This window comes from Miniopterus schreibersii (assembly GCF_964146895.1).
Source record: "Miniopterus schreibersii genome assembly, chromosome: 19".
NCBI classification, from domain to species: domain Eukaryota; kingdom Metazoa; phylum Chordata; class Mammalia; order Chiroptera; family Miniopteridae; genus Miniopterus; species Miniopterus schreibersii.
Window position 1 is genome coordinate 20,020,446 of NC_138119.1, and position 27,473 is coordinate 20,047,918.

Consider the following 27,473-nt stretch of genomic DNA (forward strand, 5'->3'; position numbering starts at 1 on the left):
CGCGGCCCGGGCAGCCGCCGGCGCCCAGCAGCCGTGAGCTCGCGCCGCAGGAGCGCAGGTGTCCCCGCGTTGTCGCGCTGCTGTGGGACAGGGAAGGCGGGCCTCCCTGCGGCACGACCCTTATCATGATCCCAAGTTCACAGGCTGGAAGAACCCATGGAGCCCGCACAGGGAGAGGCACACCCAACGGTAAGGGCCAGCACCCGGTCCGACATACCGGGACCCGGCCAATACCGGTACGAGGTGCGCGTCCTCAGACTCAGCGTGCTCCTGCCCAGTGGGGTGGTTGTGAGTGAAAGAGCGAATGTAGTGACGGTGTCAGCTAAATGACAGTGGCAGTTGATCAATAAAGACGGCTACTGTTTTGATCTGTTTATTTTATAAATGTGAAAACTGAAAAATAGAAAGCAATTTACCCAAGAACACATGATGGGTTAGGGGCAAGGTCAAGTACCGCTGACTGGAACAACACAGGTTTGACCTGTGGGGGTCTATGGATACTTGGATTTTTCTCCCCCAATAAATATACAGTCTGCCCTCCCTACAGGAGTTTGGCCCCCGCAGATTCAACCAACCGCAAATGGAAAACAGGACTTAACATCGGCGGCTGGGAATCCGGGCATGCAGAGGACCCGCGGGATGCACTGTTCTATGCCTTGTATATAATGAGCTTGCCCAGGCGTGGACTTTGGTATATGGGCAGTGGTCCTGCAACCAATCTCCCTCGCATATGGAGGGAAGACTGTAGTTAAGATTTTCCACTGCGTTGGGTTCAGGGGTCCTAAAACCTGCCTTGTCCAAGGGCTAAAATTCGTGTTCCTGACCTACACCAATTCAAGACAACATAGAAAAGGTCTACTCACGTAAATCTCACTTCCCCGTGCCTCATTTCCCCCCCCAAACACTCTACCACACTATTTTACTTATTTTTATCTGACTTCCAAAGAATCTAAACTCCCAGTAGGCAGGGAGAGTTGTGTTTTAGTCTGTTGTTTCGCTGCTGTATCCCCACCACCTAGAACAGGCCCTGGCTAGTACACAGAGACTCGAATAGTTATTGGATTAATGATTCTTCACGGAACAGTGATTTTTGGTACCTTCACCAGTCAATCATCCTCTTTTGGCAGAAGTCACAGGATTTAAGAACACTTAGATGCTGTTTAATAATTGACTGTAATTTCTTACTCAACAAAGAATAAATGGAAGAATATTATATTCCACTCACTTAACTGGGTTTAAATTTTCTTAATTTCAGTACAACATTTCCAGCTACACATTTTCATTTGTATGACTGGCCTTTAAAATATTTTGTCTATCACTTATGAGAATGGCAAATAAATGAAACTGGTTACTATAGCTTTAATTTCCTTCCTCTTATTTAGTATTTTAATCGTTACTTACTTATTAAAAGTAACATTGTTGCCTCTTTCTACTAAGATATAACCCCAAAGTTATTTGCCTAGATGAGCACAACTGTGAATATCATGCACAATGGACTGATAGATTTTTTTTCTCAGTATATAACTGGATTTCTGCTTACCCTAAACAAAATTCATATACAAAAATTCTTATTTTAAAATAAAATGTTTCATGAAAAATAGCTGCTTTGTTTAGAGATCCAGTGTCAAGAACACTGGATTTCTAGACCTAGGACTAAGAGCTAAGTATACATATTAATGCCAGTCATTTAATCTGAATTGTAATTTTTTAATAAGCCTTCCCTAATACATGGCCAATTCCCTAGGGATAAAGAATACACTCACTAATTTAATTCATATATTTATTAAACATCTATTATGTGCCAACATCAATGTTTAATAAATATATGAATTACTGAGTACAGGGGTGGGCAAAAGTAGGTTTGACTTCAACTGCCTCAGGAGGCAGTGGGGCTAACCCAAGCAGGGCACTGCAATTCAGGTTTGTTTACTGAATTTCAAAGACTACAAGAATGTGCAAATAATGAAGGCCAGCAATTTGAGCACTTACAAGATTATAAGTGTGATTAAATGCACTGTGTCATTGTGACATTCTTGTGAGTTCATAAAACTTCTGTGATAATCATAACCTGAATTTCTTTTTCCATACAAACTGTAAATCTTCTTTTGCCCACCCCTGTATATTGTTATAATTATTTCTTCTCTTACCTGTCTTCTCCTTTGATTCACTGAATTACTCTACATATTTCAAATTCCCAAAGGGATTTCCTAACATTCAGACGTCATGCCTCCTCTTGGTATTGGTGGCCCAGCAATTCCCTTATAGTATTGGCTATGAGTCTACTGTTCACATAATGCTACCTGTTTTGGATACCCCTGCAGTCTGGAAAACATCTATAGCAGAATATCTGGTTTGCCTAGAGTTTAGCTTTACCTCACAGTTATGATGAAAGTTGGTATTTGTAAGGTTGCTGGGTGTGTGAGGCAGGTAGGGCAGAGCTAGGATTATGTATTCTTATTAACTTAAATGAATTAGGGAAAATCCTAAGAAATATGTGTTAAAGTTGCCATGCCTCTGATTTTACTTTTTCTCATGATTCATTTCCTTGGGAAGCCATTTGTAAGCCTTTACAAGCATTTTTAATTACAAAATAACACCTGACTGATTAGTCAGTAATATGTAGGACCTTCTGTCCTTTTTTAATATGTTCATTCCCCAAACCTAAGTTTTACAAGTCTGAATCCAAGTTTCTATATAGTCACCTGCCCTGGTAAATGTGTTGAGGAGGCTTTTAATATATGCATTAATGTTCATAGCATGAATGTTATATATTAATATTATAAAAATTTATATCCTTTAATAATTATATTACAGAACTTTTACTATTATAGCTTAATGAGTAATATAATAGGCACCTTATACAGAAAGCATTACTTAAAACAAGAGCCAGGTATTAAGTGTGAATACTTTTCAGCATTTTGTTGGAAAAGAAGTCCCACAAATTTTCTAAACATACTATCTAACCCAGGCTGACAAGTCAGAGTATGCTTGTAGTTTTCCCTTAAAATATTTTTTTTAAAGTAGCATCTCCCTTGTGACTGTTCCTGCAGTTTGTTTGGCTATATTGTATATAGTAAACAAAGCTAAGCTAAACTAACAGGCTAAAACCTAAGTTTAAAGAGCATAATTCCTTGCGTCTGTGGCCAACTATATGGCTTATTAGCGAAAACATAGTACATGTTAAGATTTCATTAAGTTGAAATTTGTGCCCAGTTTGAACAAATGAGTTGCTCAAAAGCATTCTGAAGAAATTTAAAATACTTGAAAGAATAAACAATACCTTCAAATTTTTCAGAATCATTCATTATAATTCATATCCTAATTACAAATTTTAAAATACACTCAAATCAATTATAAAAAAATCATCCAAGATGTGTATATTTTGAAGGTAACATTCTTTCAATAATTTTTCAGGCTTTACACCAACAATTCCCTTTCCCTCAGTGTGTGTAAATTTCGTTAGATATTTGCAGACTACCCACATCTCTAAGTATGGTATAGGGACATGAAACAAACAGTGCTTTTCATTCATGCTTTCTTATTCAGTAAACTAAACACTGGAAACCCTAAACCAACTGCAGTGTATGAAGTCATGCCCAGAATCAAAGTGAAAATAACGGATCACAAGTTAAAGTTACATGTCTTTAATCAATGTATTTGTTCCTTTCTCTTTGACCGTAACACAGCACCGAGGTTCCCGAATAGTGCTGCTGGAATAGAGCTTTTAGACAGAAGCCAGGAACGACTACGTTTGCTGTGCGTACATTTCGCCAAGTGGAAATCCGCCCGACTACGCCTGCAGTTTCGATTTTGTACACTTTCAACAGGTGTCTTAAAATTTAAAGCTGGGTAACTGCTCTCATAAAGAGCTTCAAACCAAAATTTTCTCCGAAAGATGACACCTGCAAAAAGTACCTTTATCATCATCACTGCTGCTAGGGGCATTTCCAGGCACGGCTAAGCTAGCAGCGGATCACAAAGATTCCCGGGAAACTGCGCCACAGCCTGCGGAATGAAGACCGAACCCTCTCCCTCCCCGGCTCACTCCGCCTCTCCGGACACTCGGTACCGGCAGCCAGCGCGGGCGCCTCCCGTGTGCGGGCAACGGTTGCCACGAGCAGCTGTGTTCACCGCACGCAATTTGCCCGGTCAGTTGTCCCTTCGCCGTCGTCCCCTCCCTCTCCCCCCCCAAGGCAGAGGCCAGCGACGTCCTCCACCCTCTTCTCCACCTCTTTGGTGCCTTCAGCCAGGAGGCGGGAGTGACCCACAGCAGCTGACCCAGCACTGGCACTGCCTCTCCCACAGCCCTAGGACACACCATGGGCCCAGAGGCTGGTTTGCAGCACAGCAGCGACGACGCAGGTGGCAGCCCCGGTGACTCTCAACTGCCTCCCTGACCACCGCGACAACCGCCCAGCACACCGAAAAGCCATCGCCACCAACGGCAGGTGAATCTAGGGCCCTCAAAATCATCTTGGCGGTAAACTCAAGCTACGACAACAACTATGGCGGGCGAGGGGCGGCGGGCGGAGCCGGAGATAGTACTATGGAGGCTGCACGTGACACCCAGGGCCCCCCTGCGGGAGGGAAGGCGCCGGCTCGCCCCTCAAAATGGCGGCGGCAGCGACGCGCCTGCGCACGGAACTCCTTCGCCTGCGCACGGAACTCCTTCGCCGTCGCACCACCCCCGGCGGGAAGTGAGGTTTTCGGAAGAGCCGCCGGAAGTGTACGGCGACTCCGAGCCCCCGGTGGCCAAAGATAAATCCCCGCTAGCAAAACGAAACCAGCCAGAAGAGTTCCGGCCCCATTCAGCGAAAGAGAAAGGAAAAGAAAGCGCCTACTACCTTCGGCCTCGGCGGCGGGGACATCCGCGACTCCAGGAAACCGGGGAGATGGACACGCGAGCGACTGCGCGCCGCCGGCAGGAGCACTCACAGAAGCGTCCGCTACGGTCGTCCCCCGTTATGACCCGGAGAGGATTACAGGACCCTTATTCCTCTGAAGGTGAGACGGACGAAGGTAACAGTCCCGCAAGTCCGGGAGCGAAAGGGGCGCGCGGGCGGGCATCCCCGCCGAGCTCACCCCCGCCGAGCTCATCGCCGCCCGGGCTGTTGCCTCCTCCGCCCCGGCGGGAGTGCGTCCGCTCGCCGCGTCCACCCCGGTCGCAGGCGGGAGGAACGGAAAGGCAGTCACTGCTCGTGCAGAGCGGTGAGCAGAGCCGGGGAGCTCTGTGCATTCTTGGGCATCGGTTTAGGGGTGTCAGGACTGCCTCTTTCTTCAGGCCTTCGCGAGGGAACGCTCCCGTCTCGGTTTCGGTTTTCTCTGTCCTGCGCCTGTTTCTCCTAAAGCCACTTCTAGTTCCTCTTCGTATTCTCAGAGGCCACAGTCCCCACCTGCGAACTGTGCTGCTAATCCAGCCTTCCAGTCTTTTCCCATCACTATCCACGAGGGTAAAGAGGGAGGAAATTTGTGAGTGGGCATTCCGCAGGGTAGCGTAGTTGGTGAATTGACTTGAGTCGCCACCCAAATACACCGAGATGGGGTGAGCCAGTTATCTTGAACTTGAAGCCCCCCGGTGTCTGATAGACTTGAGCTGATGGCTTTTTCTCCACTCTGGCTGGCTGCGCCAAAAAATCTCCGGGGGCCCTCAGTGTAATCTCGGTACTTAAGTAGCGGCTCGACAAAGCAATACTCTTAATTAGTTTTCATCCTTAAATGGCCAAAGGATGCTGACAAAGTGAGTGTATAGTTTTACATGAGTCACAGGTGAGACCGCCCCCTTAATCCATCCTGTCCTTACCCCTGAGCCCCCATCTAACAGTCACATGTGATGTCTCATGTTAGCCCATGTAAGACACATATGAGGTAAGAAGCAGGGGGTTTGAATCACAGTGGGATTACATAGAACATTGATAGCTAGGAAGAGGCGTGGATTTTCACCTTAGAGCAGAATAATAGGCTGCACGTTTACCTGATGGTACATGAAGTGCTGATACATTTGAAGATGTGTTAATTTTGGAAACTTTAGTGTTAAAAATATGTAAGTTACTATAGGGTGTAGTCACTCAAGACAGTTTGTATGGAAAAGAATGCAGTAATTAATAAATAGTCCTGAATGGCGTGGCTTAGCAGTTGAGCATAGGCCTAAGATCCAGGAGATCCTAGGATCCAGGAGATCGTGGTTGGATTCCTGGTCAGGGCCCATGCCCTGCCGGTTGCCAGCTCCATCCCAGGTCGGGATGTGCAGGAGGCAGCCAATCAATGACGACTCTCTCATCATTGACGTTTCTATCTCTCTTGCCCCTCTCCTCTCTGAAATCAATATATATTTTTAAAAAACAAAACCCCCACAATAATTAATAAATAATAATACAAGAATTAACTGTGTTTTTGTACTTACAACTGTAAACTTAACTTTTGCCCCACCCTGTATGGTCCTGAAGACAAATATCCTATCATATATATTTGAAGTATATCGTATGTTATACTTCAATACTTATATTCTGTATCTCCTTCAATATCTGAAAGAATGCTCTGCACATATTTAACAATACATATGTTAAATTGTGTTGACTCTCCCACAGAGCCTAATGCAATTATGTAAGTTAATTTTTAACACATAGAGGATATGCTTCTGTATTAGTACATCTATAAGGACCTAAACATTTTTCACTCTTCTGCTTTCTGCCACATCATTTATGACACTCTAGCCCAGTGATTTTCAACCTTTTTCATCTCTTGGCACACTCAGACTACTAAAATTTTGTGCACACCAAAAAAATATTTTTTGTTGATCTGGCCAAAACCCAAAAAGGTATGGTTTTAATTTATTCACACCAGATGGCTATTGTGTTGGCTGTTGTCATTTTTTTATTTGACAGTCTAAGGGAAAAGAAGTCAGTGGCACTGACTTAAGTAGTCAGGTTGTGCATGTTTTAAAAATTCTTGTGGCACACAGGTTGAAAATTGCTGGTGTAGCCCAGCTTTTAAATTCTATGAAGTAATATACTTTTGTGGTAAAGCATCAGTGGGGCATAGTTTAGTTTTTTAATTGTCTTGAGAGTAGTTCTGACTAGTTAAATTTGTAAGTTTTGGTAAACCCAATTCACATTTCTAAAGAAATGAATTACTTGCATTTCTGCTCATATATTGCTGTTAATATGCATAATCTTTACCCAAATCACATATTCTGAATTTTGACAATTGTCATATCTATTATTTAGAGGAAGAACCATCTCCACAAACTGTTTTAAGCCGAACAGTCTCAAAGAGAACTATCAGGAGAACAGAAGAGACTTCAGGTGAGAAGAGTGATTTTGGTTTTTTCCTTACCTGGCAACTTTTCATCAAGGGTCCCAAATCATACTTCATTCAGTTTAAGTGAATCTTCTGAATAGGTTAGTTATTGAATTAAGCAATGTGTCGAGAAAAGACGGGGTACATATTTGAGTACCTGCTAAGTACCAGCCACTTCTTATATGTTAACTCAGTCATATAACTATTTGTCACATAACTTATACTGTCACAGAGCCCTTTCATATTCCCCAAGTACCTCACTGTCACTCTCCCATGTAATAATTAGCTACCCAGTACTACAAATGAGTAAACTACCTTACCTACCTTTCATTTAAAATGGATGGATTAAGTAATCTGCATAGTAAAATCATGGCACAATGTGGTCAATCTTGTCCATTTGATACTACATTTCATCAAGTCTAAAGTATCATCTGTCATTGTTTTATGTACCACCTAGAAAAAAGAAATACTGCTATTAAACTGTAACATGCCACAGATTGTGTGATGCATCCCAATTTCAGAGATGTTAAAGTATAAAAATATTTGCATCTTAGTATCAATGTACTGGAAGTAGGCTACCTGTGATAATCTACTTAAGTTTTAAAAACTATTTTGAAAAGCAGGGGAAAGGATTAACTTCAGTTATGAATGCTTAGTATCTTTTGTTTTAGTTCCATTTATTTTCTGTTTACTTTTTAAATATTAACACATAGCTATTAAAACTGATCATCCCTGGATTTTTTAAACCCAAATCCTGACTCATCTCCTTATCCCTTGCTTTTAAGAAACTCATGCTTTGTAGGTGAAACTGTTCTATTCTCAGTTTAGAATAAAGTGTACCTGGTTCAAGTTCAGTTCCCTTTATGCTTAATTCCTTGAACAGCCTATGTTACTGTGTTAAGATTATAAACTACCTTAGAAAAATGCTTTGAGCAACCAATCAGTGCTATAATCAGACTTTCCAGGCCATTTGGAAAAAGCATATTCTTAGAATTGTATTTACAGTAGATTTAATTGAATGTCCCTTAAACCTGGAGAAGCAAAATTTTCTCATTTTAAAAAATTAGAGTAAATTTATAAAAATTACGAAGTTAATTGAATTGATATACGGAAGACTGTTGAGTGCCAGCCTCCAGACCATTATAAAACTTATTATATAATAGAATGTCTTGAACAGTCTTTTAGAGTTCACCTTAGGCCTGTATTTAAGGATTGAGAATGAGGTACATGGCTGCATAATGTGTAGAAAGAACACTGGATCTTGGTTGAGTTACTTATCCACCCTGAGCTTCAGGCTTTTATCTATAGGATTTACCATGCCTAACTCACAAGGTCACTGTAGAAATGATATAGTACATGCAAAGTCACTTTGTACACAATAAAACAGATAGAAGGTTTTTTCCTTCTCATGGCACTTTACAGAATATGTGAAGTTCGTAAAATTTTGCTTAAGCATTTCTTTTCCACAAGAAACTTATGTTAGAATTGGAAATAGAAAAAAACACAAACCACGTTTCTCAATATAGATGGCAAATTAATGGAGCTCATGCATAGATTACCTGGAAGGACATGGAGGAACCTTAATTGCATGTTGTTAAGGGAAAGACACCAATCTGAAAAGGATACACACTGTATGATTCCAACTACGTAATATTTCAGGAAAGGCAAAGCTATCAAGATAGTAAAAAGATCAGTGGTTGCCAAGGGTTTGGGGAGGTGGGAAAGAGATGAATAGGTGAAGCACAGGATTTTTGGGGCAGTGAAAATACTCTGTGGTACCATAGTGATGGATACCTGTCATTATACACTTGTCTAAATGCATAGAATCTACACCACCAAGAGTGAACCCTTGTAAATTAGGGTCTTTGTGTGACTGTGATTTGTTAATGTAGATTCATCAGTTGTAACAAATGTACCATTCTGGTGGGGATGTTGATGATGGAGAGACTATGCAGGTGTGGGAGCAGGGAGCATATGGGTTAAATTAGTTTTATAAAAACAAAGGCATTCAGTGTAATGGAGGGGGGCTAGTGCTAGTTCAGTGGGTTTTGCAGTTCTCATACGGAGCCAAACATAATGCCTTTTTATAGAGACAAATGAAATAAAACATCATCCAAATTTAGATACATATTGGGGTTTAGATTGTTATGTGAGGTTTTTTGACAAAACACACCTTGGATTTCTAGGCTTACATTAACATTTTATCCAATGAGATGAACTTTCCCATTGATCCTATGCCATTGAACCATAGTCTGACACAAACCCTGGCTAATACCAACATTTTATTTAAAACAAGAATTTGCATTCTTGGAGGGAATATATTAACTTTCAGGAAGTTAGCCCTGAAATTAAAGTATGCCATACATAATCCACAGTGAGGGTATGCAACAAATGGAATTTGGTTCTTTCTTAAAAAAAATTTTTTTTTACATTTTTTCAACTACACTGGACAATATTATATTAATTTGAGGTATACAACATCTGATTCTGGTTCCTAACCGAGAAATTTAGGAGAGTTTTATTTGGTATTCCTTTCCTTTTATACAAATACGGTCTGCTGAAAAAAATTAAGTACTTCCATCAAGTCCATAAATTTTTTTATGGCTCGAAACTTGTCTCTAGTTCACTAATGTATCCTTATACTTAACACAGTGGAAAACTCAGAAAAACCTTTGTTGAATGAATAGATGATTGTATAATAAGTCTAGTATGTTGGGTATTTTATTTTATATATTTTTATATGTGTCTCTCCCCCCACCATATTAGTGGTGAGTGAAGATCCTTTATCCAGCCTGCTTAGAGCCCCTCTAAGAAGTCCAAGATACGGTAAGAGATTATTTTGTCTGTTGGTTTAACGTTTTTATAAATACAGTTTTTTTTAATAGGGTAGCACATGTATTCATATGGTTCAAAATTCAAAAGTACTATAAATATACAATGAAAAGTCACCCTGCTCCCTCTAGCCTTTACTATTCTCATCAGAGGCAACCAATGTTGTCAGTTTTCTAGGTATTCTTCAGAAATATTTTATGGAGATATAAGAAAATTCATGTCTAAATGATCTTTTCTCCTTTTTTCAACACAATTTTAGCCCAATAAATACTTTTTTTGCACCTCCATCATGTTTGTTTTTATTTTCATTTAACATATATTGTGACATTAAGAGATGTTTCTTATATGTTGCTATGATTCTTTTTGTTACGATGATTTCAAACCAGGGTCAGGGACTTTTTATTCCTCCAGTATAAAGCTAATAAAAAATTCAAGACTGAGGCTTTGTGGCTCCATTACATTTCTTTTTGACTAATACCTTGAAAGAGTGTTACCTTTAAGTTGATTTTATGACTATGAAAGGTCATGAGTTTTTTGGCCCATAAGGATGCTTTATTTTGCGAATTGAAAAGGGAGCTTATTTATCTTCACGTTAGGTTTCTATTCCTCAGTCATGTTCTATAAGAAAAAACTAGGTTAATTTTTTTTTTATGACTATCAAGTATTATAATGATAAAGATCTGTTATGGTTTTGATGATGAACCTGTGGTAAAGAATCATGATGCATTTCCTTTTAAGCTCTAATCATTTTCTTGCAATCTCTCTTGCAGATTCAGCATACATAACCAATGGAAATACTGAAATGAGTGAATTAGGTTTGTTAATTTCTGATTTTTCTAGGTTCTTCTTAAGGATTCTGATTACCAGTAAAATACAGGAGTACACATTTTTGGTCACTGGCTTGAGAATATTACTTTGTTCATGATCTCTGTGCGTAGGGCACCGTCCCTATGACCAAGACCTTTCTTAATAGCCTTGGTGGTTGTTCCATTTGAAAATATGTATTTTGTTATACTATTGTTAAAATTCATGTAAGAACAAATACATTTTGGTTTTAATTAGCCTTTGTTAAATTCATACTATTGAGAGAAAGGAGATATCAACTTACTCATCAAGGTTTTTTTCTTATATTTAGAAGGTGACTTTGAGATTCATAGTAAGTTCAGTGTCCTTTGCCATGTTTGTTGGCCTGGTTTAAATTCTTTTCAGTGGTTTTTTTTCCTGTATAGGATATGAGATACCAAGATCTGTGGCTTCAAGAATCTACATTAATTGTGGTCAGACTTAGTTTTAAGTTACAGTTCTTTTCTAAATTTGGAGATGAGTCAAAAGGAGAGAAGCTTCATTTTTCTTTATAAATAGTTGCAGCTTCTTTTAAATTTATCTTTCACTTAAGATGAGTCTAATTTTTTTAGAGACTTCAGGATTTATAGCTTCTAGGTACTGAAAATGATCCTTGCAGTATACAGTAATCATGGGAAATCTTTCCACTCAATTTTGCTGTGAACCTTAAACTACTATACAAAGTAGTCTTCAATGAAAAATGATTATTGGGTGCTTACAGTGTGCCATTATGAACAGACTGATGGAGTGGAAAAAGGGTGGTAGACTGGAAATCAGAAGAGCCAGTGTTCAAATCCCTTTTTATCCTGACACCCTTAGACAAGTCACTGAATATTGTTGAACCTTCACCAAAAAAGTGTATTCCCTTATGACTTTATGGGAATCAGATAACAGACAAGGTTTTTTGAAAAGTAGCTCCTATAGGGACTGGAATATTTATCATCATAGAACTTAATGTCTGCAAACACAGGTTACATTTTAGAGTACAAATAGACCTGCGGGTGAAGGAAAAACAAACTTTCTGCTTTTCTAGAGGGAAATAAGAGACTCTTTTTTGATTTAACAACAACTAAAAGTAGTTTAGTGTGTCTTTATGTTCACTTTCCTTAATTTAGATGCTCTTTATTTATTACTGAGCTTTGGCTTTTGATGTTATGTACATGTATGCTTTTCTCTTCTAGAAGCCACCAGTGTCCAACAGAAAGTCAATTACTCTGAAGAAGGTATTATCTTTTAAAATGTTATACAGTATATTCTTAATCTTTTTTTGTTAATATCAGCAATTTTGAGAGATATTTATGAGTGAGAGCAGAAGATAGTGTCTTTCTCTTTAGGAAAAAAGAATCATGCTTATCTGAAATGTCATATGGGCAGGTAAAATAGTACAGAATGAGTGCTGATAGCCTTTATGTGCATTTAACTCAATTTTAGCTTATTTAAAACATTGTGACTCAGAATAGTAAACATAATAAAGAGCAATTCTATATCTGATCATTAAAAAGATTTCATTTTAATGTTGAATGCTTGTTTTTGTTTTTTAATCCAGATCTTTAGGGCATTAGGGTAAAGACTATACTAGTGTATCCTTTATTTCTTTTTAGAGGACATTGAAGAACATGATCACGACAGCGGGGACAGTACTGCTACTGATGTTAAGTTCTCATCCGGGGAGTCTGTTTACTTTAGAGGTAATAACTGCTTTTTGCACATAGGACGCTTATCTTAGGAGCTGTATTTTAAGTTAAAATATAAAGGTATTTTGTGGATTTGCTTTTTTTTTTTTTTTTTTTAATATATCTTTATTGATTTCAGAGAGAGGAAGGGAGAGGGGGAGAGAGAGAGAGATAGAGAAACATCAATGATGAGAGAATCATCATTGATCGGCTGCCTCCTGCACTCTCCCGACTGGGGATCAAGCCCGCAACCCAGGCATGTGCCCTGACCGGGAACTGAACTGTGATCACCTGGATCATGGGTTGATGCTCGACTTCTGAGCCACGCCTGGCTGGGCAGGATTTGCTTTTTTTTAAAAAAAAAACACTTTAAGTTGTATATTTTTAAGTATTCATTAAAATTTTTTGTTCTGGACAGGGTGGAATGGTTCAGTGGGGAGAAAAAGTGACATCTGTAATATTTTGAACAACAAAAAATTTTTTTTATTCCATGTATACATCTGATTAGAAATATGTCATGTAATACCTAAACAATTAAATCACTTTTTAGCCTGATTTGATATTTATGGAATACAATATTTTTGTGTTCACAAGAAGAGTTATTTGTAGTTTTAAAAATTTGATAGGGAAACTGATCACATTGACATTAGTACTTACTCACTATACTACCCAGGAGTGTTAGCTTTTCGGAAGTTTTAATATACTTTTATCTCTAGGTTGTTCAGGTTCACACCAAGTTAGCAATAACACTTTCTGATTATTCATATAAACTTGTGTTTTAGTTCATTCAAGGAAAAAAGCGAAGAGAAAAAAAAGTGAATTTGTAGCTTAAGAGGGTACCAGTATTTAAACTCTGTAAATAATAAGTAATTTTATATTTTAGTCCCATGGAAGACTGTCTCTACTCTCCCCTCACCACATTTTAAGAATTTCTTTAATTTCTAAGTTTTACTTAATCATTCCACTTTAAAAATAAGCTCATAAGCCGGTCTGTGGGCAGTTGGTATTCTATGTATTTCCCATCCTTCCTCATTTTCCCCCATTCTTTCTTGATACAGAAATCCCAAAGTAGATATGCAACACACTAGCATAGTGGTTAAGAACATGGGCTCTGGAGCCAGAATCCCTGGGTTCCACTCCTCCACTACTAGGTTTGTGCCTTCAGGCAATTGCTTGACTTCTTCTGGGTGGTTTTGAGAAATTAATGTATATGTGCAAAGCACTTAGTACCTGGCACATAGTAAAGACTTAAGTGCTGTTACTAGTTTTCATCTATATGCATAAAGCTCAAAAAATTAGAGACTAATTAAGCATTCATATAGCCAGTAGTTTAATGCTATTTCTACCAGGATATATAGCTCTTTGAAACTACATAAACCCAGGCTCTGTGATCCCTTTAGAATTCTAATATATTCTTACTGAAGCACACATACCCACGTGCAGAAGAAAACTAGCTAAAGAACAAAGATATGAGGCATATTAAGAATAATGCTGATCTTCCTAGATTATCTTTGGGGCCACTTATCACTGAAGAGGTATAAGAAGATACGTTGGAGTGGAGGAAGAAAATACAATTTCCTGTGTATATTTTTCTATTTCATCTATTTAAAGTGTCTTTTTTTCGCCCGGCCGGGCATGGCTCGGCGGTTGAGCATTGACCTAGGATCCAGGTGATCGGGGTTCGATTGCCGGTCAGGGCACATGCCCAGGTTGTGGGCTCAATCAATGACTCTCTCATCATTGATGTTTCTGTCTCTCTCTCTCCCTCTCCTTTCCTCTCTCTGAAATCGATAAAGATATATTTTAAAAAATAAAATAAAATGTCTTTTTTTCTTTTGTAATGTATACAACATGTTCGTTAATACATTATTTCAGGATATAGGTGTATGATGTTAGAAAGAAATAGGTTTTGGAGATCGGTGCTCAAAATTATTTTAATAATAGGAATACACTATCAAAAATATTTACCAGAATAGTGTATTGACCGCTTGCAAGAGAAATTTAAAGCAACAGTTAATATTAATGATCTCAAGAAGATCCATTATTATAAACTTTCAAAATTTCCCCTTACCTTATGCCATGTTCTATGTCTTTTTTTTTTTTCCTTTAAAAAGCAGTTAGGGGAAAGACAGCTAATTAGTTATTTGAATACACCTTGATTCTTTAGAAACTTAAAATTATGCACCCAAATGTTGAATTCCCTGGGGTTTATCTGAATATTTTTGCTCTTTAGATTACTTCTTTTTCTCTTGTAAAATGTGCATTTAAGAAATTAAATGTGCTCTATATTGTGCTATATTTCTTTTTTAGACCAAACCAGCAGATCACCTGATCAACATCTAGAATCATTTTGGCAGTCATCACGAAGTAAGTCAAGCCATGTTTTACAAGCTTAAAATCTACCTGTGGGTGTGGTTAATTTTCTCATTTTTAAAGATCTTCTTTTTGCAAATTTAATGTAAAATGTTGAAAAGAGGGCATGGCCCTGGCCAGTGTGGCTCAGTTGGTCGAGCATTGTCCTTTGCACCGATACTTGTATCAGTGGGTAAAAGTAACTCATTTCTTCAGGGCAGATTTGGAAATTTTTCTTGTTAGAATTGTAGCATCATTTTATAGTTCCATTGTGTCATTTTACAGTTGTCCTTAAATACCACCCCAAAACGTGGTAGCATCTTATATTTCATAACTGCTCAGCAATGTCCACAAATTTGCTTATATAATACGTAACATTATATGTGGATTGCCAGGATTTATGTCTCAGCCCTACTACTTTGAGATACATAATTGGGCAAGTTATCAATTTAAGTTTCCTTATTTGTAAAATAGGAATAATGTATTCACCGCACGAAGTGTGAGAATTAAGTAAAATCACTTGACACCTGGTAGACATTCAATACGGTTCATCGTTACTTTGATGGTATTGATCCTAAGCTGACTACTAATTATCCAATTCCTGGACATTTTGAAGTTTAGAAAAGGGAAAATAATTACATATTGTATTTGTTTGGGACTGATGAAAGAAAGGTTATTGTTTTTGTTTCTTTGATTTGTAGTATTTATAGCAAACAAGCAAAACATTTGTGCAGTATCGTCATTGTTTTTATTTCCAAGTATTCTGTGACCTTACCTCTGTTTTCTGTTTCAGGTCAAGACTATACAGCTCTTGATAGGCAACATTCAATGCCGAGTAAGTGGTTGGTGGTTCTTTATTAGTCAACCAATCCTAACCTGTCCTTATGACTCTGCCAACAAAAAGTACTAATAGAATTTTGAGTCATTTTATCTTCTTTGCCATTTAAGTCACCACACATTGGCACTATATGTGGTAGTTATTCTGTGATGTGGAAATGTGCCTGGACAGTTTTACTGAAAGTAATTTATTTGCAAGAGTAAATGGTTAATTTTTTCTTCTTAGTTACCATTGAAGTCAAGTTCAGGTGTTACTAAACTCAGTCATTCTCACAGACCAGAGCAAAGGATTTGTAGAAAGTTTTGTTTCTTAGGTGACAGGATAGGCAAAAGTAGATTTATAGTTGTGAGTATGTGAGTTTATTCTTGTATTATTTATTAATTATTGCAATATTTACTTTCATTATTAACCTGCTTTTGCTCACCCTGTATATTTATTTGCTACTTATTTTGCTGGGAAGTGGTTCATCTCACCGATGTGGTCCTTTGACATTGTCTTAACACTGGAGTACGCTATACATTTTCAAAGTATATTAAATGATATTTTGATATATGTATTTGCTATAGGCTCGGGATATCAAAAATACCCTCGGGAATTGTTAGAAATGAAACCAAGAACAAGGATGCCAAGTAAGTTGATAAATCTCTATGTGTTATTGAAATAATTTTATTTGCTGTTTTTCTTGAGTATTAACATACAAAAATAATTAGTTCTTCAGATAAGCATTAAGGTCATTTGTGATTTTATTAATCAAGGACAGCTATGATTACCAGTTTAATTATATCTATCTGCTGGGACTGGCAGGAGATGGACTAGGTATGAAGTGCAGATAGTGGTGTGAGCAAACCAGTGGGTGATGGGTCTAGACTTGACAGGTTGTCAATTTTATGCACCAGCGGTACAAGCTGAACATGATAATGAGAGTCTGCTCTTAACAGTACCTGTTTTTTATTTTTTGAGGACTTCATTTACTTTTATATAAGTAAACTTGAAACAGCTTTGCATACTCATTATTTTAAGTAATAAAGGCCGAAGTCCACAAATTGTATTTTCATGTTTAGGTTTAGGATGGGTTAGATGTCACAGAATTTAAGAAATACCATAACTAGATGTGATGTAGCAATGATACTTTGAATTCAGAGTCCATTATAGTTTCTCTAAGAATGTGTTTATATTAAACCTTGACCGTATAAAATAAAAATTCATGCCTTAAGTGACCCTTAACTTCTCCCTTTTTTATTCATCTAATCAAAGTAGGTCTCAAGGTCCTCAGGAAACCCCTTCCTTTTATTTAGATAATATAAACCCCCATCACGTATCTCTTGCTCACGAAATGACTAATTGGACAAGATAAGCTCTGTGGCTTTTTCTTCCATCAATAAAGCAGTAATGGTCACAGTTCATTTTCCCCAGCAATGAAGTTTTACCCCACAAATATATGAGTTCTTCAGCTGGGTTAGCTTTTTGCCCTTGCCTTATTTTTGGCTATCATTTCTTATTGCTGTGTGTACCTGCTGTTAGAAGACTATTTCCTCTTATAATTTGCTCATCCTGTCCTACCAGAATTAGAAAACCAAATATTAATTATTCAGCTTATTAGGATTATGTTCATAACCAGTATAAAAAATTAAAACTTACTTTGAAAATCTGAAAGATGCTCTTGGAAATAAAAATGCACGAGTTTGAGTATATGTTCTATGAAAGCTCAGACTGTATATGTTATTTCTTAGTTCTTAACTATATATTCTGGGTAATTAATATCAGATTACTTCCAGATAAGTGAAGTATAGTACACAGTATTATCAAAAATATTTGTACAAAAAAATAAAAGTAAAACTAGGAGACTATATAATAAAGTGGACATGTTGCTCAAAAAAAAGTTTATGATTTTTATTTCCTCCACTAAGACACTGCAAATGCAGTGTAGAAGGGGAAATGATTACATTGAGGATCTGATTGGAATGTAGAAATAGATCTTTTTTTAAAAAATACATCTTTATTGATTTCAGTGAGAGGAAAGGGGAGAGAGAAACATCAGTGATGAGAAAGTCACTGATCGGCTGCCTCCTGTGCGCCCCCTACTGGGGATCGAGCCCACAACCCGGGCATGTGCCCTGACTCTGGAATCAAACCTTGATCTCCTAGATCATAGGTCAATGCCCAACCACTGAGCCATGCCAGCTGGGCAGAAATAGGCCTTTTACTTGCTAAATTGATACCTAATTTTTTATATTTTATCTGTTTGCATTCCTACTTTGTCTTAAGTTAATATGGGTTTATTATGCTTTTTAGTTTGATGTAATTTCGTGTTCTATTTCTGCTTTTGTTGCCATATCCAAGAATTCATTGCCAAGGCCAATATCAAGAAGTTCTTTCTCTATGTTTCTTCTGGGAGTTTTATGGTTTCAGTTCTTATGTATAAATTTTTAATCCATTTTGAGTTGATTTTTGTGTATAGTATAAAGGTCTAGTTTTATTCTTTTGCATATGGATATCCAGTTTTTCAGACACCATTTATTGAGGAGACTATGCTTTCTCTGGCACGCTTCTCTAAGATCAGTTAGCCATATCTGCATGGGTTTATTTTTAGACTGTTCTCTTACATTGGTCTATATGTCTGTTTTTATGCCAGTACCATGCTGTTTTTATTACTTTAGCTTTGTCATATATTTTGAAATCAGGAAATGTGATGCCTCCAGCTTTGTTGTTTTTGCTCGGAATTGCTTTGACTGTTTGGAGTTTATGTCTATAAAAAATGCCACTGGAATTTTTATAGGGATTGCACTGAATCTGTAGTCTACTTTGGGTAGTATGGACATATTAAGAATATTAATTCTTCAATTTATGAACATGGGATGTCTTTCCATTTATTTATGTCTGCTTTAAATTCCTTTCATCAGTGTTTTACAGTTTCAGTGTGCACGTTCTTCACCTTCTTAGTTAGTTTAGTCCTATTTTATTCTTTCTCGTGCTGTTGTAAATGGGATTGTTTCCTTAATTTTGTTACTTTTTATGAGTTCTATAAATATGTTACATAATAACTATTATTTAGCTATTCATTATTAATATCATCGTACTATAGCACTTCACAGCATTTTCATATATTATCTCATTTGATCTTTGCAACCATGGAGTGAGGTATTCAAGCTAAACATTACCTATTGGATATGTTTATGCGTTTTTAAGTTTGGTAACCTAATTTAGAAGCCTCTAAAAGATGTAGTGTCCTAGGCTGAATTGGGAATTGTAAAACAATGTACCTTTAGAGTTAAGGTTGATGTCATTTTGTTTCATTTAAGGGATTTTGTCATATGACCAAAAATAAGGCTATTTCTGGATCTTGGCAGGGCTAATTTTATTGCTCCAGTTTAGTTCAGCGTTTCTCAGATGAAAGCTGTTGCTGAACACCAGGAAGATCTACCAGAAAGATCATATATACCTATAAGTTGTAACTTCAGACAAGTGATAGACATTATGTATTGGTAAATGTAGGTCATACGAATGAGTAACTTGGCCTCTCTACCTTCTGAACCCTGTCCTTCTATACCTTTCTCTCAGAGGTTAAAATTTTGTCCAAGCCAAGAAAGATGGAGGAAAAAAGGAAAGAGTTGGGATAGTTTTTAATTTGTTTTCCAAAGTAAAGATAGAAGTAGAGATTTGATGAAGTTTTGAGAAAATTACTTTTGAAATCTATTGTTTAACTACAAACCTAAGACAGATTTACTTGTCTATTAACAAAAATGACGAAAAGTTTTTTAGTGTAATTTTTATTTATTTTTTATTTTTTTATTTTTCAATTATAGTATTAGTTTCAGGTATAGAGCATAGTGGTTAGACGTTTGTATAACTTATCAGGGATTCCCTCATAAGTCTAGTACCCACCTGGCCCCATACAGTTATTACGATATCGTTGACTATATCTCTGTGTTATACTTTACATGCCATGACTATTTTGTCACTGCCAACTTGTACTTCTTAATCCATTCACCTTTTTCACCCAGCCCCCCAACCAATGTAATATTTAAAAATTACTGATTTTTGAAGTGGTCAGAAGCACCAGAGAAAATCTTTAAATCAGTTTGTGGTAGGAAATAGGGTTAAGGTGGAGCTTTACATCAAAACACGTTATCCAGATAGCTCAATAACCTGTAATCTGTATACTGTCCTTTTTCCCCCTCTGTACAGCATCGTCATGAGGCAAAAGTTTCAATATATGTCAGTTTTTCAGACAGTAAATGTTTCCTTTTATTATAGTTGTGCCTATTTACTTGGTCCTCCTAACTTTGTCCCAGAAGTTTCACAACTCCCATTTAATATTTTGGATTAGATACTTGAAGGCTTTCTCACAAAGCAAGTATATTAAGGGTATGCTTTGGACATGCCGTCAGTAATTGTGAGGGAAATAGGTCTCTGTCTTAAGGAACTGTCATTCTAATAGGCACTTCTGCTTTTTTCTTCTGTTTCTGGCTGATCTCCATCTTTTTTTCTCTTGGTGGAATTTTTATTTGCTTTCTCTGTTGGAAATACGTTATAAAACATAAATTGATAGTCTTTATTACTCCTATCATTAGATGACAGCATTCAGAAATCAGAGATTGGAAACCAATCTCCATCAACGTTCCGCCAATGTAAGTTTGTTGAGTTTTTATTAAGTAAGTCTAAAACTGGTTATCCATAATTGTCCTTAATTGTGTTTGACAGCACAATAACTGAATGCTACTTGAAGAATTAAATTGTGAGCACTTCAGAGGAAAAAGTACATATTTTACTAAGTGAAATTCTTTAAGGGTAAACAATATGAAACAACAACTGGTTTCCCCCTTCACTTTATTGTCAGTAAAAATAAGTCTACTAATACTAATACCCAAGTGAACCTTGCTGAGTCAAAAAAAAAAAAGACCTCACATAGCATAACATAATAGGATTACCATGTGTTTCGGACTCCACAGGCCAGTATTTTAATTAGATTGGACCACTTAACCTTTTCTTTTTTAAATATATCTTTTATTGATTTCAGAGAGAGGAAAGGAGAGGGAGAGAGAGAGAGAAACATCAATGATGAGAGAGTCATTGATCGAGCCCGCAACTGGGCATGTGCCCTGACCAGGAATCAAACCCCAATCGCCTGGATCCTAGGTTGACCCTCAACCGCTGAGCCACACCCGGCGGGGCCACTTAACCTTTTCTGTAGCATTGGGGGCAAATTTAGTTTTCTAAACCTGTTTATTTTCCTGAGTGAGTACTAAGAAAATAACAGTGATTCTCAGACTTTTTGCTCTCAATACCACTTTCTACTAGTGAAATTAATAAGTACCCCAAAAAACTCTTTTTGAGAAATATGGGTTATACATATCCATACTTACCTAGAAAATAAAATTGAGATTTTATTCTTATTTTTAAACAATTGAGTAAGAATTAGTAACAAATTACTTTTTATTTTTTCTAATCTCTTTAATGCCTGGCTTAACAAAATGGGGCTGGCTTCTCATACCTGTTTCTGCATTCAGTCTGCTATAATATATTATTTTGGTTGAAGTATCTGCAGAAAATCCAGCTTTATACGGATATGTAGAATTTTAATAGTTTCAAATAATTGTGGATATTCTTATTTTGATACTCTCCAAAACTCAACAAGTAGTAATTTCTAAATATTATTTAAAATGTGAAATCTGAGACCACATTAATGAACTTTTTATATTCTATAAAATCTATTAGTCTTTATTGTACTTTGAATAGAACATCATGCACTGGTCATTTGAAAAATATTGGTTCACTAAGTTACATAGTTCTTCCAAATGTTGAGACATTTGTAATACAATAGTAAAAGATTACATTTGTTAATATCACCACCCATCTCAAAACAAAAAAGTCTTTAAGAACTGGGAGCTTTCAAACTGATAGTGGCAGATACAATATTTCCACTATCCTAATTTTCACTTGAAACCTTCAATTTTATCATTGGCAACAAATATTATCAGTTGTGGGCTCACTTTGTTCATTTTCAAGAAAATGTATCAAATACACAAGTCTGACTAACCATAGTTTGTCACTTATTCTTTCAATTAGATAAATAATTTTAACGGCTTTATGAAGGACATTCTTAAGTGAAACTGATACTTTGAATGCATGGCCATGAGGAATACAAAGACTACCGATTGGTGCCACTGTGTGTGATTCCTTCTAAGGCATCATTTGTTTTTTGCACCATCAGTGCAAGTGTCAACATAGTGGGAAAAGTTAAATAATGTCTTTGTATTATGAGACCCTTGAAAGGATCTTCTGGTACCCCACTAACCACACTTTGAGAACTGTCCATAGCCTAAAGTAATCAATCAATAAATAGAAGGTGTAGAAGTATTATCATTGCCATCATATTAAATGATTAAGTGTGTGATATATGAGAGAGTGCTTTATTTTTTATTTATTTAAATATATCTTTATTGATTTCAGAGAGGGGAAAGGAGAGGGAGAGAGAGAGCTAGAAACATCAATGATGAGAGAGTCATTGATTGGCTGCAGCCCGCAACCCGGGCATGTGCCCTGACGGAGAATCGAACCCTGATTGCCTGGATCCTAGGTTGACGCTTAACCGCTGAGCCACACCCGGCCAGGCGAGAGAGTGCTTTATAAACTGAAAAGCACTCAAATAAATTGATGTCATGATAGCCAGTAATAATTAGGGATGAGTTGCAAACTAAATTTTAACAGTGTTAACTTGCATCAGTGCAATTAAATGGACAGCTAAGCCAAAATATATGCAAGGTGTTCACTTAGAGTACCCTTTTCTTATCTTTTTATACACTTCAAAAACTTTTAAAAATTCCACCTTGAATAATTAGCCATTAGCCATGTAAACTCTGAGTTCCTAAATTAAAAAATGTTTTATAAAATGTCTTTTAATATTGTTTACTTCCCCAATATTAGCAGTAGTAATAGTAGTTTTGCTTTATAAATTGTATTATTTCTGACTTGCTTATGCCATTTCATACATTTAAATTTTACTTTTTATCATTTTGGTATTGAAGAGATATATGCATGCTTATACACAGAACTTAAAACCTATGGGTGTGAGATTTTCTTGAAAACATGTAATAGATTATTAAAGTAAATTATCAGCTCCCTTTTTAAAATTTCTTCCTCTTTTGTGTTATGTTTATAAAGGTTAATATTGGTTTTACAAGTCATTTCCTCTTGAATCTAAGAAAATTATATTTGTATCTGTCATTTTTTTTTCCTGAGCAGACATGACTGAACAACCCCAAAATGCATCTTTTTTCAAGTGGCAGTGGCTATTTGTGCTCCTTGTTTGTGCCGTTGGGTGTTTGTGGTACATACGTGCTCCTGAGGTGGTAGAAACCACTGCTGTGCAACAGTTCCAGAACCAGATGAAACAACTTATGAATAAGTACCAAGGTCAAGATGAGAAGCTGTGGAAAAGGAGCCTGACATTCCTCGAAAAGCATCTCAATAGCTCCCACCCTCGGCCTCAACCTGCTATCCTGCTGCTCACCGCTGCCCGCGATGCTGAAGAAGCACTGAAGTGTCTGAGTGAGCAAATCGCGGATGCTTATTCGTCCTACCGTAGTGTCCGTGCCATCCGGATTGATGGGACGGGCAGAGCTACTCAGGACAGTGATGCTGTGAAGCTAGAGGTGGACCAAGAACTGAGCAATGGATTCCGAAATGGCCAGAATGCAGCGGTGGTGCACCGCTTCGAGTCACTGCCCGCAGGCGCCACTTTGATCTTCTACAAGTATTGTGACCATGAAAATGCAGCCTTCAAAGATGTAGCCTTAGTCCTGACTGTCTTGTTGGAGGAGGAGACGCTTGGACCCAGTCTAGGCCTAAAGGAAATTGAAGAAAAAGTGAGGGATTTCCTCAAAGTCAAGTTCACCAACTCTAACACACCCACCTCCTACAAACATATGGACCCAGACAAACTGAGTGGGCTCTGGAGCCGTATTTCCCACGTAGTCCTGCCTGTACAACCCGAACACGCCCTGAAAAGGGGTATCTGCTTATAAGGGGTCAGAAGAGAAATCATGTCTCAAGTTCTGACTTTTCTAACCAGAGACAGAATCACAGCTCTTTTTGAAAGAACTGGTTTCTTTTTAAAGGAAGTTAAGTTCTTATGTAAACATGATATATCTAAATCATTTATTCAGTCTGTTACAAGTTATTTGAGAGAATCATTTCCCTGTGTCCATTGAGACCTGTGTTACTGATATCTAAGAACTCTGTGCAGTTCTGGGTTGAGTCATTATGGGTATAGTATGACCAGTGGGAAGGACTAGAAAATCCTTCCTACAAATCCTCCCGATTTTTAATGTAGACTTTTTACAGTTTGAGTTATTAGTATGGCAGCACCCTAAATGCAACTGTGGGTTTTCCCATTTTGTTTCCTTTTACATCATTTAGGCATGAGTTCCTTAGTCAGCTTCTGCTTATCGGGATAAAAGTAATAAAAGGTCACCTGGGTGTGTCAAATTTGAGCTTTGTTTTTTGTTTGTTTGTTTGTGGAGGGTGGAGAGAAGGAAACAAGGGAAAAGAGAATTTGTGAAATGGAGGAGGAAAGGGGAAAAAAAGTCTTAAAGGGGAAATGTTAAAATAAGCACTGAGACTTCGATTAGTCAAACATAGTTATCTACACTCCATTCTCAGTTTTTTTTTTTACCTTTTAAGAGACCTAAAGATTTTGAAGTGTGGATATCATGCGGTTAGTGGTTCATTTGACTCCTAAGGGCAGGTAAATCCAGAGCAATTTATTTTGGATATATCCTGAAGCTTTGTTTTGAATTAAGAAATACAGTTTATGAGAAGGGAGGAAAAGAATATAATTTCAGAAATTGGTAAACCATTTGTTAACCAGCATTCCTGGTTTAATTTTCTGCGTGTCCACTTGTTGCAGTCAAAATCCTTTAGTGAAATTCTTTTTAACAAAATGTAAAGATTTACTATGCAGGTGATAAATTTTGAGAGTGCCTCAAGCCAAAAAGAAAGTGAACTGTACCATATGTGAAGAATGTTAAAATGTACTACTGTACATTACTGATTTCAGTTGTAACTTTGCATCTATAACAGCTTTCTCATCTATCAACTGCTTTGGTTTTCTTAGAATCTTAAAATTGTAGAGCCACCTTGTTTTTTTTTAATTATCAATAAACCTTTAAATCAAAATACTGTTTTTAGAAATCTAGAGCCATTGGCTTCACTGAAGATTTACCTTTTGAGAATCCCATGACTGGTAGTAGAGTGTGACCTGCTTTCTTCCGTCGGGACTACCAGTATTCATAAATTTATACCCCTTATTGTAATTTGTTCTTGTCAGAAGTCAGATCATCTGATTTCTAGAGGATTCTAAAACAAGAGTTTTTGAAAAGGCTTATTTTATACATATATATATATATATATATATATATATATATATATATATATATACACACACACACACTATATGGAGAAACAAATGTTTTTATTAAATGTTTCACTGACCAAAATAATTTTAAAAATAATTAATTTTGCTTTTCTGGAAAAATAATTATAGCGGCTGATCTGTAAATGACTTTAAAAGCTATTTTAGTAACTTAAATAAACTTACTTGGTTTGTACGCTCTGTGTTGTAAACTTAATGATTCATAAACTTTTTTTATTAATCCTGGATTTTCTTTACACTGGAACAATTTCGGTGACTTCTGCTAGGAGAAACAAAGGCTACCAAATTGGATCCATTCACAAGTACATTGGTTAGAAGTAGAGTGACCATGATTTTCTATTTTATCCCGGGATTTTGAATTATCACTAAAATGTAATAATTTAGGTATTCCCGACTTGACAAAAGAATTCATAGCAGTGTTTCTCAGATTTTTCATTCTCACCTCCCTAAAGAGCCCCCATGAAATTGTAATACCACACATATTCTGTATATCTGTTTATGGACTATATATTTTTGTGCTTTATACAGATGAAGAGTAAGAATTTTTTGACCTCCCAAGAACCAGTTTTGCCCAATGGGAATGCATGCTCAAGAACAGCTTTGTTTTAGATCATTGCTGCCTAAAGTATTCTATTTTCTGCTTATGTTGTTATAATCCTTTTGTAAGGGAAAATTTAATAAGTCATCAGCTTGAAAATAGGCACTAGGGTGTCTAGGAATTAGTCACACTGTGACTTGGGGTGACAACACTGGCCCAGGGAAAACCATAGTACAGTACTGGTCATACAAATTTCTAGAAACTTAATTTGCTTCCCTTTTAATGACTTCCTTCTATTTAAGGAAGTTTTCTAAACCTCCAATATTCAAAACAAAGATAAGTAAACCTGATTTTCATTCTGTGAGACCTGTAACAGAAAGGGTTTGCATAGTTCCTGCCTAAACTAAAGACGAAACCCAGTTTCCATGTAATCTCACGTCTTTGGAAAGTTTTGGCCGTCAGGTTGGCAGGGTCAGGAAGCGATTGTCACTGAATGCATAAAGATAATGGACTACTCTGCCATACTGTCCCTATGGAGGCCATAAAGCAAAACCTTACCGATCCTACTGGCATTGAAGACACCAGTCCTGAGTTGGAAACCAAACTGAGCAAGCTGCCATTGATGGAAAAAGAGGAAACTCCTGCTGAATTTGAATCCCTGTCTCTCTCTGGCCAAGATTCAGAGGAGTCCTGGGTGCTTGTGGGCTCTTCTGGATGGTAAGAAAAATACATCCTGTCACCTAAGCATAAACAAGGAGAAACCCCTTACAATGTGCACATTGCACTCTTCCCTTTTGCACATGCTTGGAACCTTCTGGAATACTTCATTTCTTGCCCTCTCCCTTTATCCCAATTTCTTGCTCTGCTGATTCATATTTGTTTCTTAAGGCCTTAGTTTTTATTTTTAAGACAACTTCACTGAAACCTTCTGAATTCCCTTCCCCTAAATACTGGTCCGCTGCCTTGTCTCTGTGCCCTCACTCATTCTGTCACCGTTGGCGCAGCAGTTAGCACCCCCCCCCGCTACCTTAGGCCCCTGGAGAGCAGGCATGTCGCCGACTCGGGCATGGTGATAATCGCAGAGCCCTCAAATACACGCCAGCTGGGGCAAGAGTGCGCAATATTGGGTGAATAACAATTGCACTCCCTACCTAGTTAGCTAGAACGGGTAAGTTGTATCTTTCACAGTGTTTTCTTTGCTTTTTTTCTGTTACTCCTAAGCCTTTTTTCTAAAGCTTTATATAGTCATTTCACCCTGGATTCAGTGGTGCTATGAGGAATTGAAGACAAAGGGAACCAGTCCCAGTGGTTGGTGCAAGGAAACTTGCCCTTTTCGGGTGAAGCAAGGGTCCTAAGTGAGGGTCCCCAAGGGGAAGGGGAGTGTTAGACAAAACTAGAAGGCCCTGAGGTCTTTCCACAGTGAGATTTGGAATTCTAATTTCCTTAAATGAGCCGGCACGTTTCCTTACAGCTCCCCATCTTGCCTTAAGATACTGTGGTTCAGGTAAGAGAGGGTGTGGAGGGAAGACGGATGAGAGATTTGAGGAGTGGAATTCACACGGTTTGGTCATTGAATGCGGTGTCACCGGGAAACTATTTCACAGAGGACTCTTCAAAGTGTTGTATTGCTAAAAATCAACTTAGCTCCTGTATCTTTTCTCCCAAAAA

General features: G+C 37.5%; 1 protein-coding gene across 1 annotated transcript; it reads left to right on the forward strand.

Annotated features, from left to right (window-relative positions):
* Positions 1-25,007, forward strand: TOR1AIP1 (torsin 1A interacting protein 1). The gene is made up of 12 exons (XM_081121388.1): positions 1-189; positions 3,687-5,004; positions 7,224-7,301; positions 10,063-10,122; positions 10,899-10,943; positions 12,153-12,194; positions 12,573-12,659; positions 14,955-15,011; positions 15,790-15,831; positions 16,401-16,463; positions 20,406-20,462; positions 23,077-25,007. Exons 2-12 carry the CDS (start codon positions 4,506-4,508, stop codon positions 23,856-23,858), a joined length of 1,812 nt encoding a protein of 603 aa, XP_080977514.1. The 5' UTR covers positions 1-189; positions 3,687-4,505; the 3' UTR covers positions 23,859-25,007.
* The last annotated feature ends 2,466 nt before the right edge of the window (positions 25,008-27,473 follow it).

Bases quoted from the DNA above. Each gene is read 5' to 3' on its own strand.
- TOR1AIP1 (XM_081121388.1), top strand. From the start codon at position 4,506: ATGGCGGGCGAGGGGCGGCGGGCGGAGCCGGAGATAGTACTATGGAGG. The intron at 5,005-7,223 runs GTGAGACGGACG...TCTATTATTTAG, and splicing joins GGACCCTTATTCCTCTGAAG to AGGAAGAACCATCTCCACAA. The intron at 7,302-10,062 runs GTGAGAAGAGTG...CCACCATATTAG, and splicing joins GAGAACAGAAGAGACTTCAG to TGGTGAGTGAAGATCCTTTA.